At 42.5% G+C, this 21,140-nt stretch overlaps 2 protein-coding genes across 2 annotated transcripts; one reads left to right on the forward strand and one right to left on the reverse strand.

The window, feature by feature from the left end:
- The first annotated feature begins 4,111 nt into the window (after positions 1–4,111).
- LOC115191353 (zinc finger protein 227-like) lies at positions 4,112–6,087 on the forward strand. The gene is made up of 2 exons (XM_029749229.1): positions 4,112–4,147; positions 4,384–6,087. Exons 1-2 carry the CDS (start codon positions 4,135–4,137, stop codon positions 5,343–5,345), a joined length of 975 nt encoding a protein of 324 aa, XP_029605089.1. The 5' UTR covers positions 4,112–4,134; the 3' UTR covers positions 5,346–6,087.
- Positions 6,088–15,819: 9,732 nt separating this feature from the next.
- On the reverse strand, positions 15,820–20,792 carry LOC115191338 (zinc finger protein 850-like). Its single transcript, XM_029749216.1, has 3 exons — positions 20,757–20,792; positions 20,433–20,560; positions 15,820–18,056 (listed from the first exon to the last, which is right to left on the reverse strand). The coding sequence occupies exons 1-3, from the start codon at positions 20,767–20,769 to the stop codon at positions 17,118–17,120; spliced, it is 1,080 nt and encodes a 359-aa protein (XP_029605076.1). The 5' UTR covers positions 20,770–20,792; the 3' UTR covers positions 15,820–17,117.
- Positions 20,793–21,140: the final 348 nt, after the last annotated feature.

Consider the following 21,140-nt stretch of genomic DNA (forward strand, 5'->3'; position numbering starts at 1 on the left):
CCAGGATACCCGGGCCAGGTCGATTAGGAAGGCCTGCTCGCTGAAGTGTTTTAGGGAGCGTTTGACAGTGATGAGGGGTGGTTTGACCGTGGACCCATTACAAATGCAGACAATGATTGCTGAGATCTTCGTTGTAAACAGCAGAGGTGTATTTGGAGGGCAAGTTGGTTAGGATGATGTCTATGAGGGTGCCCGTGTTTACGGATTTGGGGTTGTACCTGGTGGGGTTCATTGATAATTTGTGTGAGATTGAGAGCATCAAGCTTAGATTGTTGGATGGCCGGGGTGTTAAGCATGTCCCAGTTTAGGTCACCTAGCAGCACGAGCTCTGAAGATAGATGGGGGGCAATCAGTTCACATATGGTGTCCAGGGCACAGCTGGGGGCAGAGGGTGGTCCTATAGCAAGCGGCAACGGTGAGAGACTTTGGATTTTTAAAAGTAGAAGCTCGAATTGTTTGGGTACAGACCTGGATAGTAAGACAGAACTCTGCAGGCTATCTCTGCAGTAGATTGCAACACCGCCCCCTTTGGGATTTCTATCTTGTCGGATAATGTTATAGTTAGGGATGGAAATTTCTGGGATTTTCGTTGTCTTCCTGAGCCAGGATTCAGACACGGCTAGGACATCCGGGTTGGCAGAGGGTGCTAGGGCAGTGAATAAAACAAACTTAGGGAGGAGGCTTCTAATGTTAACATTCGTGAAACCAAGGCTTTTACGGTTACAGAAGTCAGCAAATGATAGCGCCTGGGGAGTGGAGCTAGGCACTGCAGGGCCTGGATTAACCTCCACATCACCAGAGGAACAGAGTAGGATAAGGGTACGGCTAAAGGCTAAAAGAACTGGTCACCTAGTACGTTCGGAACAGAGAGTAAAAGGAGCAGATTTCTGGGCACGGTAGAGTAGATTCAAGGCATAATGTACAGACAAAGGTATGGTAGGATGTGAATACAGTTGTAGAAACATCTCAAGGATGATCAATGGAAACAGGATGCAGCTGAGCTCAATTTCAAGTCTCATAGCAAAGGGTCTGAATACTTATGTAAATAAGGTATTTCTGTTTTTTATTTTTAAAACATTTGCAACATTTTCTAGAAACCTGTTCACTTTTTCCATTTTAAAATAAGGCTGTAACAAAATGTGGAAAAAGTCAGGGGGTCTGAATATTTTCCGAAGGCACTGTAGTGTATTAAAGACACCTCTTGAGCTGTTCTAACCAGTTAAGATGTACCAGCAGGTGCCTTGATACTAGAAAAATGCAGAGTCAGTGGTTCCTGCGCCACATGCAATTGCTTTGGAGTTGTTGAAAAAATGTTTATTGATACATCCATAAATAATCTAGACATAACACGCAACAATATCTGTTGTTTTTTAAAAATGATTTCACATGAGCCCTATTTTACATATGCCAAAATTCTTATAACCACATATGTTATTCTTTATTAGCCTATTTTTTTAAAATGATTATTTAAGTAACCTACATCATGTTATTTCAAGATATCCCTTTGGAGCGCAATATCACGTTGTTAAAAAATATACCTAAATGGGAATGCCTTTTTTAACTTGTGCAATTGAAGGCATCTAGGGCCTATGTTAACTTTGTGTTAAATGAAAATTATAGATCTTTCAAACGTTTTATGCAACACTATCGGCAAGTGATTTGATGCCAACTGAGCCAATGCGAGTTGTTAAACTGGAGTGTGTTGATATAACGGTATAATTATACAATTTTTGCTTCAACCATCAGGTTATGCAAGCTAACATGTTTGCCAAGAATTAAGAGTAGGCAAATTGATTGTGTCAGATAAATTATATCAAACGTTTTACCATTGCAACATGAGTAAAATAAACTCAAAAGTTTCTCAGCTAGTTATCACGACAGTTTGAGTTACTGCAAAGGAAAGGTGATGAAGCTCATTAACATTGTTGCAAATAATGGGGTATAAACTATTGCAATGAGGCATCGCCAGCTTTGAACGCTATAGCACGCTTCAGACTACAACGGTGAATGTAACTGTACGTCAAAAATTACAATGGTAAAACGTTTTATATAACTTTCACCTGACATGATAACTTTGCCTTCTCTTAATTTTTTCCGAATGTTGGCATGCATAATCTTTTAAGAAATTCTGATATTTTTTATAATGTGATAGGCATATTGCACTGAATCGTACAGTATGGTTGTTAAAAGTAGAATTTGGATAGCTGTTATATCAACACACGCCTACTCCCGTTCAACAACTCTCTAAATGACTTTTGGCACGGTAGGCTAGGCATTAACTCACTTGCCGATAATGTTACATAAAACGTTACATAAAACGTTTCAAAGGTCTATCATTAATCACCAAATGCGTTGACCCTAGATGCTGTCAATTGCTTATAAATCAATTGCCCAACTCATAACTTGAAATAACATGATGTATGTTAATTGAATAATCGAAAGAAAAATGTTATTATTTATTAGCCTAGTGGTTATAAGTATTTAGGCATATCATGTGACTTAGGCCTCATGTAAAGTCATTGTCAAAAGCGCAAAAGAGCCTACTGTTGCATGTAGATCTATACTGAACAAAAATATAAACACAGCATGTAAATTGTTTGTCCCATGTTTCATGAGCTAAAATTAAAGATCCCAGAAATGTTCCATATGCACAAAAAAAAATGTATCTCAAATGTTGTGCACAAATTAGTTTACATCCCTGTTAGTGAGCATTTCTCCGTTGCCAAGATAATCCATCCACCTGACAGGTATGGCATATCAAGAAGCTTATTAAACAGCATGTTCATTACACAGGTGCACCTTGTGCTGGGGACAATTAAAAGGCCCTATCTCTAAAATGTGCAGCATTGTCAAACAACACAATGCAACAGATGTCTAAAGTTTTGAGAGAGTGTGCAATTGGCATGCTGACTGCAGGAATGTCCACCAGAGCTGTTGCTAGAGAACTGAATGTGAATTTCTCTACCATAACTCGCCTAAAACATCTTTTTAGAGAATTTGGCAGTACGTCCAACCGGCGTCACAACCACAGACGATGTTTATGGTGTTATGTGGGTGAGCTGTTAGTTGATGTCAATGTTGTGAACAGAGTGCCAAATGGTGGGTTTATGGTATGGGCAGGCATAAGCTACGGACAATTAACACAATAGCATTTTGTCGATGGCAATTTTGAATGCACAGAGATACCATGATGAGATCCTGAGGCTTATTGTCGTGCCACTTATCCTCCACCTCATGTTTCAGCATGATAATGCACAGCCCCATGTCGCAAGTATCTGTACACAATTCCTGGAAGCTGAAAATGTCCATGTTTTTCAATGGCTTGCATACTCACCAGACATGTCACCCATTGAGCATGTTTGGGATGCTCTGGTTTGACGTATACAACAGGGTGTTTCAGTTCCCGCCAATATCCAGCAACTTCACAGAGCCATTGAAGAGTGGGACAACATTCCATAGGCTACACTCAACAGCCTGATCAACTCTGTGAAGGAGATGTGTACATTTTAAATTGTTGCATATTGCGTTTGTTTTTGTTCAGTGTAGATTATTTATGGGTTGATCATATAGAAATATCAAAACATTCTTTAAACTCCAAAACAATTGCATGGGGTAAAGGAGCCACTGACCCTGCCTTTTCTTATAATCAAGACACTTGCTGGTAACTCTTAATCGGTTAGGACAACTCATGAGGGGTCCTAAATATCTGTCGACTAGAAGAGGCTTCACGCATAGCTTTTATTTTTACCCATAAGAGTAGGAGTAAAATGTCTCTATTCTAAGCACATATGACCAATTTTCTAGTCTAAGACGCTTTGTGGATACAAGCCCTGATCTTGATTAATTTTGTCTTAAGTGTGGGACCATGCCTTTGAATTAGCAAACAAATTTAAGAGTGTCAAGTGATCAAATCAACTACTACGTTTGCATAGTATTCATGGCAATCACTCATTGTCTAATCAGAAGATGCTCCATAGCAGGGTGCTCATATCAGATTTCCTGATCCAACATCCTCTCACTCTGTATCTCTTACAGTCAGTAGACATGGAGGATGGGAAACCTGATCTGCTGCTTGTCAAAGAGGAGACAATAGAAGATGGACCAGAGAGCATTGATCTGCTGAGTGGACTAAAGATGGGGGAGCAAGGTAAGAGATAAATACATATAGCCTTCATACAGTAATAGATCTTCAATGGAAATAGTGATAAGCCTGGCTATTATTATTAATTTATTTTCTTCATTTATAAAATTAAATCAATACAACCCTATGTTTACATACAAAACACACACAATGTATGAACTTGACCAAGTAATTGAGTCAAACTCCCTATGTAGTTTTCTCTGCCATGTTTTTAAGATCTATTTTCTAACCTCTTCCTGCAGGTGGTTGGCTGGAGGCTAACAGAGGTGACTGGGTGGCCATCTTGGATTCCCAGACCCAGACGGGTGCAGTCAATAGCCCGGGGGACGACATCACTGAGCAGGCCAGGACCAGAGGTGACATAGTGGAGGTCAGTGGATGGGACAGCGTCTTCAACTCTGGGCTGGGGAACAACACTGTTAACCAGAAACAGACTGTCGAACACAAAACAAAAACTGAACTTAGTCTCCATGACAACAGACTGGCTGAGACCAGGACGAGGCGTAGATTTTGTCTGCGGGGACGGGGAGGTTTCGGTATGCGGCTGGAGAGAGAAGAGACTGACTCGGCTAGCAATGCTCCGTCCTGCTCCTATAGTTGTGATTCAGAGAGACTGATAGCGCCTCAGGTTAACCCCCTAACAGGTGCTGCCTTCAGCCTGCCTTCTATAGGATCTATCAACTGGAACATGGACCCTGCGACAACACAGACACTCCCTGGCCTTCATCCTCCTCACACTCTCCTAATGTTAAACCAGACCTCAGACAATGCCAGTGCCTCAACACTAAATGGCTACACAAGCCCATTGACAAATGACACTAGTAGAGATGGAATCAGTAAAGGTGGCAGCGCCAAAGAGAAGCGCTTCCCGTGTTTGTTCTGTGGGAAAGCCTTCCGTTTGCCCAAACAGGTGGAGATCCATCAGAGGATGCACACAGGGGAGAAACCGTTCGGCTGCCACCTGTGCCGGGCCAGTTTTTCAGACTCGTCTAACTTGAAGAGACACCAGAGGGTCCACACAGGGGAGAAACCCTACAGCTGCCCCCAGTGTGAGAAGAGGTTCTCCCGCCAGCACCATATGAAGATGCACTTGAAAGTCCACACGGGAGAGAGACCATTCGCCTGTACACACTGTGGGAAGAGGTTCTCAGAGAGGAGCTATCTCAGGATACACCAGCAGAAAATGCACACGGCCCATGTATAGAGTGTAGTGATATGTAATGTAGTACTAGTTAGTTTGTAGTTAATTCCGTTGGTTTTGGATGTAGTAGGGAACTGGATGAGGTGAACTGAGGAAAGAATGAGTATGATGAGACAGAGAAGATCAGGGGTTATCAACAGGATAGATGATATGGTGATGGTTGGTGTCTGCTAAAATGCCTCACTGATGAATGGAAAAACCTTGTCCGGTTGTTTTGATGCTGGTGTTTTATAATGAGGAAATTATAATGCCTTAATTCATGTTTACTTATACTGATCATGACAATGGGGTGAAACTCCTGGACAGCAGTTGTGATAGTCCATTCCATAATGTCCATTTTACTTTGACCTGTCCTGTTTTTAGGATATGTATCTTTGTTAACATGACAGCTCATTTTTTTTATTTTAATTGAGCGCCATTTAGGTTAGGCTATTTGATTGGAGAAACCTGCATGATGTAAAAAGTGTCCGTCTCATTACATTGTCATACATTTTATCTCCAGCCTGTATACAGGAAATGCAACGTACTCTTTCTACAATATGCTATATCTGCTACATGATTTGTTAGATCATTTTTTGGACTGAACGTTGGTTGAGCGCTGCAGAGATGCGTCTTTCCAACATCACCCTGGAGAGGCACGCTGGGAATGAACAAGCAACATATTTTGCGCCCCTGCCTTTGACAAAGTGGGCACTGCTTATCAAAGGGTTGCATCACCGCTCACCTAAAAACCCATATACCACTGGTTGAGAGAGATTGTCATTGTTTTGGGGCAGAATTATGTGAAGTTTTATGTGTTGGTGTTGGAGGTGCGTCTTGGTCAGTTTAGCTCAGAAAATGCCGCCCTTGTCAATCTGCCACCATGGGCGGCCCCCTAATCCTGCCTAATGAGTGGGCAGGCCATGCCTATACATATCATAATTGCATCAATGAATTATATATCAATGGTTATAACAAACTCTGAACACCGTAACACCAAAATGGATGCAGAGGACATGACAAATAAACTCAAAGGGGGGGGGGGGGGGGGGGAATATTTACAGGTTGCTCAGGAGGTAAAGGGAAAGTGGAATAAATGTGACTAGTTATGGAAAATACTGGAGATCAAAAAGGAGGTAAGGAGCCAGCACTGCGTGTATACAGTGAGGGGAAAAAAGTATTTGATCCCCTGCTGATTTTGTACTTTTGCCCACTGACAAAGAAATGATCAGTCTATAATTTTAATGGTAGGTTTATTTGAACAGTGAGAGACAGAATAACAACAAAAAATCCAGAAAAACGCATGTCCAAAATTTTATAAAATGAGGGAAATAAGTATTTCACCCCTCTGCAAAACATGACTTGGTGGCAAAACCCTTGTTGGCAATCACAGAGGTCAGATGTTTCTTATAGTTGGCCACCAGGTTTGCACACATCTCAGGAGGGATTTTGTCCCACTCCTCTTTGCAGATCTTCTCCAAGTCATTAAGGTTTCGAGGCTGACGTTTGGCAACTCGAACCTTCAGCTCCCTCCACAGATTTTCTATGGGATTAAGGTCTGGAGACTGGCTAGGCCACTCCAGGACCTTAATGTGCTTCTTCTTGAGCCACTCCTTTGTTGCCTTGGCCGTGTGTTTTGGGTCATTGTCATGCTGGAATACCCATCCACGACCCATTTCCAATGCCCTGGCTGAGGGAAGGAGGTTCTCACCCAAGATTTGACGGTACATGGTCCCGTCCATCGTCCCTTTGATGCGGGGAAGTTGTCCTGTCCCCTTAGCAGAAAAACACCTCCAAAGACATTTTAGTAATTTAGCAGACACTCTTATCCAGAGCGACTTACAGTAGTGAGTGCATTCATTTCATATCATGCATTTTTTGTTGTTGTACTGGCCCCCCGTGGGAATCGAACCCACAACCCTGGCGTTGCACACACCATGCTGGCGTTGCAAACACCATGCTCTACCAACTGAGCCACAGGGAAGGCAAAGCATAATGTTTCCACCTCCATGTTTGACGGTGGGGATGGTGTTCTTGGGGTCATAGGCAGTATTCCTCCTCCTCCAAACACGGCGAGTTGAGTTGATGCCAAAGAGCTCCATTTTGGTCTCATCTGACCACAACACTTTCACCCAGTTATCATCTGAATCATTCAGATGTTCATTGGCAAACTTCAGACGGGCATGTATATGGGCTTTCTTGAGCAGGGGGACCTTGCGGGCGCTGCAGGATTTCAGTCCTTCACGGCGTAGTGTGTTACCAATTGTTTTCTTGGTGACTATGGTCCCAGCTGCCTTAAGATCATTGACAATATCCTCCCGTGTTGTTCTGGGCTGATTCCTCACCGTTCTCATGATCATTGCAACTCCACGAGGTGAGATCTTGCATGGAGCCCCAGGCCGAGGGAGATTGACAGTTCTTTTGTGTTTCTTCCATTTGCGAATAATCGCACCAACTGTTGTCACTTTCTCACCAAGCTGCTTGGCGATGGTCTTGTAGCCCATTCCAGCCTTGTGTAGGTCTACAATCTTCTCCCTGACATCCTTGGAGAGCTCTTTGGTCTTGGCCATGGTGGAGAGTTTGGAATCTGATAGATTGCTTCTGTGGACAGGTGTCTTTTTTATACAGGTAACAAACTGAGATTAGGAGCACTCCCTTTTAAGAGTGTGCTCCTAATCTCAGCTCGTTACCTGTATAAAAGACACCTGGGAGCCAGAAATCTTTCTGATTGAGAGGGGGTCAAATACTTATTTCTCTCATTAAAATGCAAATCATTTTATAACATTTTTGACATGCTTTTTTCTGGATTTTGTTGTTGTTATTCTGTCTGTCACTGTTCAAATAAACCTACCATTAAAATTATAGACTGATCATTTCTTTGTCAGTGGGCAAACGTACAAAATCAGCAGGGGATCAAATACTTTTTTCCCTCACTGTATTATGTGTAATAAAGTATACAACAGACTCTCTGGTACGCTTAATGTTTTTTTTCAAGCCTTTAATTACAGCAAAGTCTAAAAACAGTCAAATTAATTTGTGAATGCAATTTCTGAAATGGAACGGTTTATTTGTTGTTTAAGCTACTTATTCAAGACTCTTATTTTAAAATGTAAAATGCTTGATTGGATTTCAAATCATGAATGACTCGTGTGATGACATGAATGATTCATACAGTGGCCTATAGAAGTATTGAAATATAGTCCTAAGTAAGTTACGGTATTAAGACTAAACAGGATGTGTTTTTAGGTCTATAGCTCAATGGTGGTTATACAATGTTGCTATACTAAGCCTACTAATGAAATGAATTATTATTATTATAATAGTAATAATAACAAGGAGATCAAGAAAAATGTGACAATTTGGTACAGTGTCAACACTAAATAACTGATAAATAATACCAGAGGCTGTTCTAACAAAAAAATACGGGAAGGGCTGTTTTTTCATCTCCTCGTTCTGCTGCTGCCTCCGGCATTGTTCTCAACACCAATATGCTGGTTAACTTTGCTATTATGCACATAGCAACATGGTCTAGGAAAAGGTGCCAATTCAATCCAATTCATGTTTCAAAACCATGGACCAAACAAGGGAGAAAGCACATTTGTTCTTATTTTTGTTAGCGTTGCACCATTGTTTGTTACATAACCACATACAATTTCAGAAAACACATATCTTTGACTGATGGACTGTGCCATCACCACGGCCTCCACAATGGATCAATCAGGTGTCTTGTACACTATGAGATATACAGCACCAGTCAAAAATTTGGACACACCTACTCATTCCAGGCTTTTCTTTATATTTACTATTTTCTACATTGTAGAATAATAGTGAAGACATCAAAACTATGAAATAACACATGGAATTATGTAGTAACCAAAAAAGTGTTAAACAAATCAAAATATATTTTATTTTTGAGATTTTTCAAAGTAGGGGGTGTTCCTAATGTTTGGTATAGTCAGTGTAAGTATTTCTGTATTGCCAGTACTGTACTGTCAAAGCAATTATCTAAGTAAGCCTCAGTGATGGCCAATATAAAGTTAGCAATATATTGATTTCATTAACCTTATTTCTGAGGTTATATATTAATATCGGCTATTTGGTTGGGAGAGTGAATGCATCTGGGCGGCAGGTAGCCTAGTAGGTTGGGCCAATAGCCGAAAGGTTGCAAGTTCAAATCCCCGAGCCTGTAAGGCAAAAATAAATTTGATCTGCCCTTGAGCAAGGCGCTTCACCCTAATTGCTGCAGGATCGCCGTCAATAATGTCTGAACCCCTGGCTGTGACTCCACTCTCCGATTGGATGTTTATTTATCCCTTATTTTACCAGGTTGACTGAGAACACATTCTCATTTACAGCAACGACCTGGGGAATAATTACAGGGGAGAGGAGTGGGGATGAATGAGCCAATTGGAAGCTGGGGACGATTAGGTGGCCATGATGGTATGAGGGCCAGATTGGGAATTTAGCCAGGACACCGGGGTTAACACCCCCTACTCTTACGATAAGTGCCTTGGGATCTTTTGTGACAACAGAGAGTCAGGACACAGCGTTTAACGTCTCATCCGAAAGACAGCATCCTACACAGGGCAATGTCCCTTGGGATAAACAAAGAAATTGACCAGAGGAAGTGCCTCCTATTGGCCCTTCATCACCACTTCCAGCAGCATCTGGTCTCCCATCCTGAACCAACCCTGCTTAGCTTCAGAGGCAAACCAGCAGTGGGATGCAAGGTGGTATGCTGCTGGTCTCAGGGGAGTTGGGATATGCAAATTCCAATTCACACCTCACACTCGTACAGGTTACCCACTTGTACATGCAGTGAAACAGGACAAATATAACACTCCCTATTTTACCTTTTTTATCGGATGTAAACAATGTCCCCATGCTCCCTGGCAGCCTTCATTTCTGGGATCAGTTATTTTCTCCTCTGGCGCACAGCTTCAGAGTAGTCCTCATTTAGGAAGATATTGGTTCCTCTCAAGTTCTTGGCTCTCTCCAGAACAGCCACCTTGTCCTTGTTCCTCAGGAACTTTATCACTACTGGTGATATATTTTCCAGTCCTGTGGGTGTGCTTGACCTCAATCTTTCTTGATCCAAGTGCAACTTTTCATCAATCATTTTCCTCACTTTCTCCTCAGACTCTGTCCAGGTCTCATGTGGAGACTATGGGATTCCATCCACAACGATGTCATTTTGCCTTGATTGTCCTTCTAGGTACTCCCATTTCCCTGTCATTATCAACATCAATTCACAGACAGTGTTGTTGTCTTTTCTCTTGGAATCAGAGTTAGTTATGTTGCTGCCGTCTTTTTTTTCAACTCATCAAGTTCTCCCTAGGAGAAATGCAGACTGTTTTTCAGGCTGTGGACCTCTGGTCAGATTGTCCAATCTTGAATCTACCATTATTCGGACAAAGCTATTTTCCTGCAGTTGTAACAGCTCCTTGTAGAATTATTTTTGTTGGTTTAAAAAATCCTTCACCTGCATAAGCGTGATGCTGTCCTCTTCTTTGTTTGTCATAATAGCAGCGTAGGCTATCGTTGGTATACCATGTAGTTCCAGCCCCATCAGTTCACCCTTCACACACACACTTACAGCCCAGTTCAGTCCATTGACTGTCTATTTATCTCCTTTTTCTAATTGGGGGAAATCCTGTGGGATCTGTTCTCTACAACAAAGAGGAATGTGAACTAAACTATCTTTCATGACCACATGCTCTGCTGAAATGCAGCTGAATTGCAGTACATTTAGCAAATTCAACTATCTGAATATATCATTTGTTGCCGTTTTGCATTGTATTGTAACATGCTGTTAGATACCTGCAAGGGATAAGATAGTTAAGTGTGGATAATCTTTCTACAATGAGTTAGCAAGTCGGAAATGTCAGAGTTTGCTAGTGCCGACTAGCACTTGAACGCTGCATTATTCTTGCTAGGTCTTGCTTATTCTTGCTGGCTTCTCAGAGGTCTGCTAACGTTAGCTAACAATGGCTAACTGTATGATTTTTCACTAAAATAGCCTCCAGTGTTTCGTTTGGAAATTTCTCAAAGCTGGAAAGAAAACAGGGCAGAGCCCCACCTGTTTTGAGTCCCACCTGTTTAGCAAAAACAGTTGGGCTCTTTTTTGTGCCTGTTTTGCATGTTATTTTGGCACTAATACATGTCACATATCAGTTTGCAAACAATATAAAATAAATAAATAATTGAGTTAATAAAGCCGCATACAAACATGATCTCTTTTTTGCTTTCTTGAGTAAGGCAGCTCCAAAATGCAGGTGTTTCAGCCTAGCTCAGTGCTTTCTGTGATGGTGGTTTCCGCTGGCTGACCCACCATCACAGAAAGCACTGAGCTAGGCTGAAACACCTAGGGGTTGGTAATGTTCTCTAGTTGCACCGTGATTGGCTCAGTGTTCTGTCACTCATGGGGACACTACATCACCGCAAAACCTAAGGGTAGAGCTTGAAAATGCAAGCCCCATGGGTGCTGCCATAGAGTTACATTAGATGTGCCCACCCAAGAAGGCTCATATGAAGAGAAATAATGAAGAGAAATGGTTGGAAGGAATCAGTGGCTAACTGCAAGCATTGCAAAGCAATCACTAGCCTGCTATTCAGTGGAGTGGGTGTGTGATCCAAGTCTGGGTTTAAGGGTCTCTTTACCAAGCTTAAAATGATAAACATTATACATTGGCCATTCTGTCAATCCAGCATGACTTCTGCCGCACTGGAAACTCAGAACTGGGACGATAACTGGGAAACTCTGGGAAAAAATGAGCTCTGACTGGGGAAAATACATTTTGAATGGTCATCCAACTCGGAATTGCAAGTCGGGAACTTTGGCATCTTTCTAGAGCTCCAAACTGAAGATCACTGATGTCCTCATGATTCGACTTAGTTTTTTTTCTGAGTTCCCAGTTTTCTTGAAAGCACCATAAATCCAGAGAATGACGACAAAGTTTGATGACATTTTCCAACGAAAGACCGCTGCGCCACCTTTCTGTGAGCACAGCAAGGTGAGTCCAAAAATGTATTGTATGCTGCTGCATAAATTATGAAATATGCCAGGGAGATATGGATACTGTAGCTAAGAAAGTAATACTAAGTGTATGTTGTGTAGTAAGCTGTTAGTAGCCTATGTGCCTCACCATAATAATTTGGTCCCATTTCCCCATCATAATTTAGCCAACTGTTTCTGACTTGGTGGTGCACATGTAGCCTATAGTCTGTTTTAGAGAAATGTAATCATCAAATATTGTAAGAGCTTTCATTGCCTGCTTATATGCCCCATTTATTTATCCTACAGTTCTGACTTGGTGTACAGGGAGAATACTGTAAGAACGGCCCATGTTCTGAATTCTGTCACTGTACATTTCAAAAGTGCTGAACAAATAGTTAAATTGACTATGTCCGTCCTAGCTCGCTTATTAATATCTTTAATCAAAATTAGATTGCCTCTAATCCGCTCGTCGTCTCCTTATGCCATAGTTTGTACATCTCAATTCTCTGTAGAAACCACATTTGTTTAAGCAAGTCAGCTATATCAGCTATGTTTTTTTTAAAGGCAGGACATGAGGCTGAATGAACTGTTTCGCTGCCAGACAAGGCTCCGCTGATAGCCAGGTGTAGCAGTGAGAAGGTGTTAGGACTGCTGTTGGGACTCTGCTGTTGGGACAGCTTTGTGTAGGCCATAACAGTTTGTGGGCACCGTTTGTCACCGTTATAGTGCATTTAATGTATTGTTTAGTGTTGTGGCTTTGCTGGCATGCATCTAAAAACAGATTTTTTGTTTGTTTGCCCCACCAAGATTTACATGCTAAAATCTCCACTGGAGACAATATATCCACAAAAAAAGTATAATTACATAAACTTTTCAAAGCGCTGGTAGTGCATTCAGATTTCTAGCACCTGAAGTATGCGTAGAACCATGTAAATACGCGCACGATCTCATGCATGTATTTTCATCTTGTGCGCATGTTTCAGGTGCTAAAAATCTACCAGCGCTTAATTTAGTGAGCCACCTACTGTGTTGGATAGAAACAGAATTCCAAAAAAACAGAACCGATGTTGGGGGGAATATTCATGCAAACAACCAAAAAATAAATGGAATTAAACAAGTGTATTTTTTAAACATACTTGTATTATTTTATTCAATTATGTTTAAAAAAATAAACACATTCCAATCCAAAACAGAATGTAAGTATCCAGTTTCAGTTGAGCAAAGTCATATATACTAAACAAAAATATAAACACAGAATATAAAGTGTTCGCCCCATGTTTCATGAGCTGAAATAAAAGATTCCAGAAATGTTTCAAACGCACAAAAAGCTTATTTCTCTCAAATGTTGTGCCAAACTTTTTTTACATCCCTGTCAGTGAGCATTTCTCCGTTGCCAAGATAATCCACCCACCTGACAAGTGCGGATTATCAAGAAGCTGATTAAACAGCCACACTTGTCAATGTGCAGTTTTGTCACAGAACACAATGCCACAGATGTCTCAAATTTTGAAGGAGCGTGCAATTGGCTGGCTGACTGCAGGTATGTCCACCAGAGCTGTTGCCAGAGAACTGAATGTTAATTTCTCAACCATAAGACACCTCCAATGTAATTTTTGAAAATGTGGCAGTATGTCAAACAAACGCAGACCACGTGTAGCCATGCCAGCCCAGCACCTCCCCATCTGACTTCTTCACCTGCGGGATTATCTGAAACCGTGGGTTTACACAACCGAAGAATTTCTGCATAAACTGTCAGAAACCGTCTCAGGGAAGCTCATCTGCGTGCTCATCGTCCTCACCAGGGTCTTGACCTGACTGCAGTTTGGCCGACTTCAGTGGGCAATTGCTCACCTTCGATGGCCACTGGCATGCTGGAGAAGTGTGCTCTTCACGGATTAATCCCGGTTTCAACTGTACCAAGCAGATTTCAGACAGCATGTATGGCGTTGTGTGGGAAAGCAGTTTGCTGATGTCAACGTTGTGAACTGGTGGCGGTGGGGTTATGCTATGGGCAGGCATAAGCTACGGACAACAAACACAACTGCATTTTATTGATGGCAATTTGAATGCACAGGGATACTGTAACGAGATCCTGAGGCCCATTGTCGTGCCATTCATCCGCTGCCATCACCTCACGTTTCAGCATGATAATGCACAGCCCCATGTCGCAAGGATCTGTACACAACTCCTGGAATCTGAAAATTTCCCAGTTCTTTCATGGCCTGCATACTCACCAGACATGTCACCCATTGAGCATGTTTGGGATGCTCTGGATCGACGTGTATGACTGTGTTCCAGTTCATGCCAATATCCAGCAATTTCGCACAGCCATTAAAGAGGAATGGGACAACATTCCACAATCAACAGCCTGATCAACTCTATGTGAAAGAGATGTCGTGCTGTATGAGGAAAATGGTGGTTACACCAGATACTGACTGGTTTTCTGATCCACATCCTTACTTTTCTTTAAAGGTATCTGTGACCAACAGATGCATATCTGTATTCCCAGTCATGTTAAATCCACTTTGTTTTATTGACTGATATCCTTATATGAACTGTAACTCAGTAAAATCTTTGAAATTGTTGCATGTTGCAGTTATATTGTTGTTCAGTACACAGTTCAGTACACCTTCGATTTTAAACTGTCATGGTCAAAACATATAGATTCAATGGTTGTAAAGATGGAGAGTGGTCTGTCTGTGATAAAGAGATGCTTTCCTTTTTTGACACCACACTCCACAAAGCAAGTCCTGCAGGCTCTAGTTTGATCTTATCTTGATTATTGTCCAGTCATATGGTCAAGTGCTGCAAAGAAGGACCTAGTTAAGCTGCGGCTGACCCAGAACAGAGCGGAACTTTTTGCTCTTCATTGTAATCAGAGGGCTAATATCTATACTATGCATGCCAGTCTCTCTTGACTAAGAATTGAGGAAAGACTGACTGCGTCACTTCTTGTTTTTATAACAAACCATGTGTAAGGAAATTCCAAATTGCTTGCATAGTAAAATTACACACAGCACTGACACACACACTTACCCCACCAGACATGCCACCATGGTTCTTTTCACAGTCCCCAGGTCCAGAACAAATTCAAGTAAATGTACAGTATTATACAGAGCCATGATTGCATGGAACTCCATTCAATTTCATCATATAGCGCAAGTGAACAGCAAACCTGGCTATCAAAAAAACAAATAAAGCAACACCTCACGACACAACGCCTCTCCCCCACGTGACCTACTGGTTGTGTGGATGTACAAACGTGTGTGTAACTGATAGATGCGCACACACACACACACACGTTAATGTTTGTAAATATATGTAAATTGTCTTTTGTCTGTAATGTCTTTTTCGTTATGTGTTGGACCACAGTAAGACTAACATTCGCCATTGGTGTCGGCTAATGGGGATCCTAATAAAATAAAATCCTCTTCATGATAACTACAGTATCTTTCAAGCTGAGAGCAGACTTGTTCAGAAAGAACAGTGTGTCCGTAAGAATAGAGTAGAAAAGAGTGACTTTATTCCATCTACATCACCTCAGTAAGGTAAATATTCAACTGACCTTGTTTTAGCCTAGGTTTACTGTCTCTCTAAAAACAATTCACACAAACCCATTTCAAATGACAAGTTAACAAAGGGTTAATGAGGGGCATGTGGTTAGTTACCCTCCTAAACAGTTTGTAGAGCCATCCAGTCAGTCTGCAATCTCAAGTACAGGTGCACATTCGTTCATGTTTAATATTTTACCCCAGTCATCACAAGACCTTAAGCCTTCAGGCCATTGACATGGTGACATACGGCAGTATAAATACAGCTTACAAGTGTGACTTGTTTTGCCTGGCTACTCAAACTTCTTGCTCCGGCCAAACGCTATCAGAGTACCTCCCTGACGATTTCTAAAACGCAAACATTCTAACCGTTCTGATTGGTCGCAGAAACCGATGGGTCGGGCCAGAGCCAGAACACACATTGGGTAAAGCTACGTTTTGAAAATTCGTCATTGGCTTTGATACCAATTGGTTAGAAATGATCCAATTGCCGATGACTTTGTTTTGTAAAACACCCCTCACTTTGATGTCACCACAAACGACTTCAATGATGGCCGTCTCAGACTGAAGTACGTAGCGAACGATAGAGCAGCGGAATAATTCAGTTTGATTCGTCAGGCAATGACTTGTGTGGCTGGGGAAGTCAATTATTGAGTGGCAATGTTTGCTACAACCATGGGAGATGCATAACAATAATACACATAACAGATATGGAAGATGATAGAGGGGAGGATGAAAAATATCTGATTAAGGAGAACTCCTACCTACTACCCAGTGCCATGGGAGGGCAATAGGGGAAAGGGACACAGTAAGGGGTTGTCTTTGGACCTCTTCCTCAATGAAAGCATGTCATCTCAGCAGACCTGGCTTGTTATAAAGGTGTTATAAAAAGAGGGTGTATTTTGATCACCTATTTTTAGTACATAAAGGAACAGGTACAACCTGATTGTGTGTGTGTGGGGTAAAGGTGTTATATAAAAGGGGGACATATTTATTATGAACAGAACATAGGCAAAACCAAATTCAGAGGGGAAATATAGTATTACTCTTCAGTAACATGACAGTGTTTTGGCTATGCCAGCACAGCAAACAAGTCTTATCGTGTGAGAATGTGAGTTTACCCAGATGCTCAACTGAGGGATTTGGTAATCCCCGCCCAAAACTCAAGGACATTTCACATGATAACTATAATATTTCAGCTAAATAATAGTTTCCAGATATCTCCTGTGTACATCTCAAGACCCAATGCTATGATTGCTCCCTGTTGTGGACACTCCTATGTCTGATAAGGTAACTCAGGAAGGAGAAGCTCTTGTAACACAGCTTACACTTGAAGGGCCTCTCCTTGATGTGAATGGTCTGGTGCTTCTTCACATAGGTCGCCTTTGCAAAGCGCTTCCCACACGTGGGGCAGGAGTATGGCTTGTCTTCGTCTGTGCTAATGCTCGGCCTTACACGTTGTGACCCAATGACACCAGAGGAGGTAGAAGCAGGAGTGACCACCCTCAGGTGGTTAGTCTTTGAGCTCCCTGCTTGACCTTTAGCCATTGTTTGGGTGTTGTTGGGATTGTGTTCTATGTTATAGGCTAGATACCTCTTGTGGTGAACACCCATCCTGACCCTGTCTGTATTGGTGGGGTAACTATGAGGTAGCTGAGGAAGGCTAGACCCAGGTCCAGACCCAGGACTTCTATGAACCCAGTCACCAGGCATTACACAAGACCCTGAAGGTGAAGACAGACTTGCTGCTAGACTATCACCCGGGGGGTCTCCCACCACTCTCTGTGGAGGCTGAAGCCCAGGGTGACCTGCTCTGTTCATCATGGATACTGTGGTGTTTGTATCATAGGAACAGGAGGGTCTATCTCTATCAGCCCCAGGCCCTACTTCATCCCTGCACTGAGACTGTGAAGAAGAGGGTCTGGGCTGCGGACTGGATCCCTGACTGGAGCCTCTGTCTCTCTGATGACCACCAGGACTGAGGTTGTTCAGTCCACCTGTCCACTGGTTGTGTTCTGTGTGTTGGAGTCTCGGTCCCTCGCGATTCCGTCCCGACTCGGGAAGGAAGAGCGACGGCTCCTGGTTCAGGGTCCTGATCAAGAGCCAGGGCTTGTGACCAGCCACCTCAGAGGCCCAGTCTCTCCTGCCAGCAACACCAGATATCAGCAGGTCTTCATGGACTGCAGACTGTAAACACAAATTGTACAGAAGAGCATATCAAAAGTTTATGAAAGAAACTTTGCTGTACACACAAAAACATAACATGATAATTATCAAATGTTAACCACAGTCAAGTCTGTCTCGAACACTGATTCAAGTACCTAACAGTATGGAGCCAAAAACTGTCTGTATGCGTTGATTCAAGAATTAAGTATAATGTTTTGGTTCAACTGATAAGGGAAACTCAGTCCCTGCAATAATACAAAAATAACCAAGTCTGTCAGCACAGAGTCAATTTTGTATTTCATTTAAACAAAATGGTCTTACATTCAACTTTGAAGTACAGTACTTTTATTGCACTAAACGATATGTGACAAATATAATAACTTTTCTCACTATGGTAACACGACTTTTTCTGTAAATCTGGTACCCTCGCTTTGATAAAATGAATTTTAGAATACTTTGGAAAAGGTTCAACATTATATTGCACACATCTTCACTACTTAATGTCAAGTAAACATAGGCACTATCATTTCCTCATAAAACACCAGCATCAAACAACAGGTCAGGGTTGCCACTTTTCAATAGTGAATCATTTTTACAGACACCATCACACCAACCATCAATCACCATATCATCTACTCTGCCTCATCATACTCATTATTTCCTCAATTCACCTAGATTACATATCACTATAATCTATACATGAGGTACACTACATGACCAAAAGTATGTGGACACCTGCTCGTCAAACATCTCATTCCGAAATCATGGCCATTAATATGGAGTTGATCCCCTCCTTGCTGCTATAACAGTCTCCACTCTTCTGGGAAGGCTTTCCACTAGATGTTGGAACATTGCTGCGGGGACTTGCTTCCATTCAGCCTCAAGAGCATTAGTGAGGTCGGGCACTCATGTTGGGAGATTAGGCCTGGCTTCCAGTCGGCGTTCCAATTCATCCCAAACGTGTTAGATGGGGTTGAGGTCAGGGCTTTGTGCAGGCCAGTCAAGTTCTTCCATACCGATCTTGACAAGCCATTTCTGTATGGACCTCGCTTTGTGCATTGTCCTGCTGAAACAGGAAAGGGCCCCAAACTGTTGCCAAAAGTCTAGAATGTCATTGCTGCAGCGTTAAAATTTCCCTTCACTGAAAGTAAGGGGCCTAGCCCGAACAATGAAAAACAGCCCCAGACCATTATTCCTCCTCCACCTAACTTTACAGTTGGCACTATGCATTGGGGCAGGTAGTGTTCTCCTGGCATCCGCCAAACCCAGATTCATCGTCGGACTGCCAGATGGTAAAGTGTGATTCATCACTCCAGAGAACACGTTTCCAGTGCGCCAGAGTCCAATGGCAGCGAGCTTTACAACTCCAGCAGACACTTGGCATTGCGTATGGTGGTCATAGGCTTGTGTGCGGCTGCTTGGCCATGGAAACCCATTTCATGAAGCTCCCAATGGAACAGTTCTTGTGCTGACGCTGCTTCCAGAGGATGTTTGGAACTCAGTAGGGAGTGTTGCAACTGACGACAGATTAATTTTACGCGCTACGCGCTTTCAGCACATGTGAGCTTGTGTGGCCCACTACTTCACGGCTGATCTGTTGTTGCTACTAGAAGTTTCCACATCACAATAAGAGCACTTACAGTTGACCGGGGCAGCTCTAGCTGGGCAGATATTTGACAATTTGATTTGTTGGAAAGGTGGCATCTTATGATGGTGCCATGTTGAAAGTCACTGAGCTCTTCCGTAAGGCCATTCTATTGCAATGTTTGTCTATGGAGATTGCATGGCGGTGTGCTCGATTTTATACACCTGTCATAACGGGTGTGGCTGAAATAACCTAATCCACTAATTTGAAGGTGTGTCCACATACTTTTGTATGTATAGTGTAGCTCCTCTGAAAACCTGCAGTGCCTACAAGCGAATGGCCTCTCTCTCGTGTGGACCTTCAGGTGCATTTTCAGCTGGTCGTGCTGATGGGGAAAACCTTTCCTCACACTGGGGCAGCCTAAGGGTTTCTCCTGTGTGGACTCCCATTTGCCTCTTCAGGTTGGACGAGTGTGAAAAACTGTCCTGGCACAGTTGGCAGCCTAACCAGGGAGTGAATGTGCTGTCGCAGGGTTCATGTTCCAGTTGATAGATCCTATAGAAGGCAGGCTGAAGGCAGCACCTGTTGGGGGGTTAACCTGAGGAGTCATCAGTCTCTCTGAATCACAACTATAGGAGCAGGATGGAACATCGCTAGCCAAATCTGTTCTCTCCAGCCAAATACAGACACCTCCCCGTCCTCGCAGACCAAATCTATGCCTCGCTCTGGTTTGTTTTGTGTTCGACTGTCTGTTTCTGGTTAACAGTGTTGTTCCCCAGCCCAGAGTTGACGACGGTGTCCCATCCACTGACCTCCACTATGTCGCCTCTGGTCCTGGCCTGCTCAGTGATGATATCCCCTGGGCCCTTAACTGCACCCGTCTGGTTCTGGGAATTCAAGATGGCTGCCCAGTCCCCTCTGTTAGCCTCCAGCCAACCATCTACAGGAAGAGGTTAGAAAATAGACTAAAAACATGGAAGATAACTCTACATAAATGTTTTTATAACATACATTATAATGTGTGTTTTTGTATGTAAACATAGGTTGTATTGATTTCATTTTATTATAGCCAGGCGCATCACTATTCCCATTGAAGATCTATTACTGTATCTAGGCTATATGCATTTCTCTCTTACCTTGCTCCCCCATCTTTAGTCCACTCAGCAGGTCAATGCTCTCTGGTCCATCTTCTATTGTCTCCTCTTTGACCAGCAGCAGATCAGGCTTCCCATCCTCCATGTCTACTGACTGTAAGAGATACAGAGTGAGAGGATGTTGGATCAAGAAATCTGATATGAGCATCTTCTGATTGGACAATGAGGGATTGCTATGAGTACTATGCAAACTTGTTGGTTGATTTGATACTACGCAAATAACTTGATTACTTGACACTTAATGGTTTGGTCATTCAAAGGCATGGTCCCACACTTAAGACAAAATTAATCAAGACCTGGGGCCATATCCACAAAGTGCCTCATGTAAGAGTGTTGATCGAGGATCAGGTCCCCATGTGTCTAAAT

The sequence above is a fragment of the Salmo trutta genome, chromosome 4, assembly GCF_901001165.1.
Source record: "Salmo trutta chromosome 4, fSalTru1.1, whole genome shotgun sequence".
NCBI lineage: Eukaryota > Metazoa > Chordata > Actinopteri > Salmoniformes > Salmonidae > Salmo > Salmo trutta.

Bases quoted from the DNA above. Each gene is read 5' to 3' on its own strand.
- LOC115191338 (XM_029749216.1), bottom strand. The intron at 18,057-20,432 runs GTCAGTGGATGG...TTGTGTTTACAG, and splicing joins CCAGAGGCGACATAGTGGAG to TCTGCAGTCCATGAAGACCT.